We start from the raw sequence: 773 nt of genomic DNA on the forward strand, positions 1-773 counted from the left end.
TTGCTTGATTAATACTAGCCAATTTTTGACGTGCTTGAAAAATTGCGGTCGAAAGTATAAGTTCCGCTTCCTTTAGTGATTTTTGCAACTTTTGTATTTCCCGATCCTATAGAAGGTATAATTGAAACAGTAAGCTATTTGGCGACTGAAACAATTGCACTTACATGCACTTCAACTTTGGCACGCAGCTCGTCCATTTTTTGCTCGATTTTAGCTTGCTCATCAGCTAATTCTAACATTTTTCTGAACTCTTCATCTTTNTTCTGATGCTTTGGTGCAACTGTGTTTTCGATCAGCTCTCTGTAAGGGTTTAAAGAAATTAAGGAGCTTTATTTGGATTATAAAACTTATTGGAACTTACTTTGCCACTAATTCAATGTCATCTAATAGCAATAGCAAACGCTCCTTAGTGCTCAAATGAAAGGACATGTTAGGCAAATAGATACAGCGTTGGTTTTAGTTACTCTTAGAGCTCCTCTATTGGCAGCCGCGCACGAATTCCCGAAATATATTTGCAGTTTTACGACTGTTGGTGGAAAGCTAAAAACCTCAAGTATCCAATAAAAGTTAGCAAATGCTCTTAAAACCAGGTGTGAACGAAGCTGAACAAATTGCACCAAAAAAAGTCAACATGAAATAATGGAAAAGGGATTCGAGAAAGAAGCGAAAATAATAACAAAACAAATAATCGGTGATAAAAGTAGCAGCAAGCAGCAATTGGAAAGCACATGCAGGGTAGCAATGCTCTGCATAATGCTACGCTCCTACTATTA

At 37.2% G+C, this 773-nt stretch overlaps 1 protein-coding gene across 1 annotated transcript; it reads right to left on the reverse strand.

The window, feature by feature from the left end:
- Positions 1-15: 15 nt before the first annotated feature.
- LOC108356037 (mediator of RNA polymerase II transcription subunit 4-like) lies at positions 16-429 on the reverse strand (the record flags this gene model as incomplete). Its single annotated transcript, XM_017607169.1, has 3 exons — positions 362-429; positions 165-300; positions 16-106 (listed from the first exon to the last, which is right to left on the reverse strand). Coding segments are annotated over exons 1-3 (295 nt in total), but the record flags the coding sequence as incomplete, so codon positions are not given.
- Between the last annotated feature and the right edge of the window lie 344 nt (positions 430-773).

Source organism: Rhagoletis zephyria, unplaced genomic scaffold, assembly GCF_001687245.7.
Source record: "Rhagoletis zephyria isolate East Lansing unplaced genomic scaffold, Rhagoletis_zephyria_1.1 Rzeph_scaffold_53354, whole genome shotgun sequence".
Lineage (NCBI taxonomy): Eukaryota > Metazoa > Arthropoda > Insecta > Diptera > Tephritidae > Rhagoletis > Rhagoletis zephyria.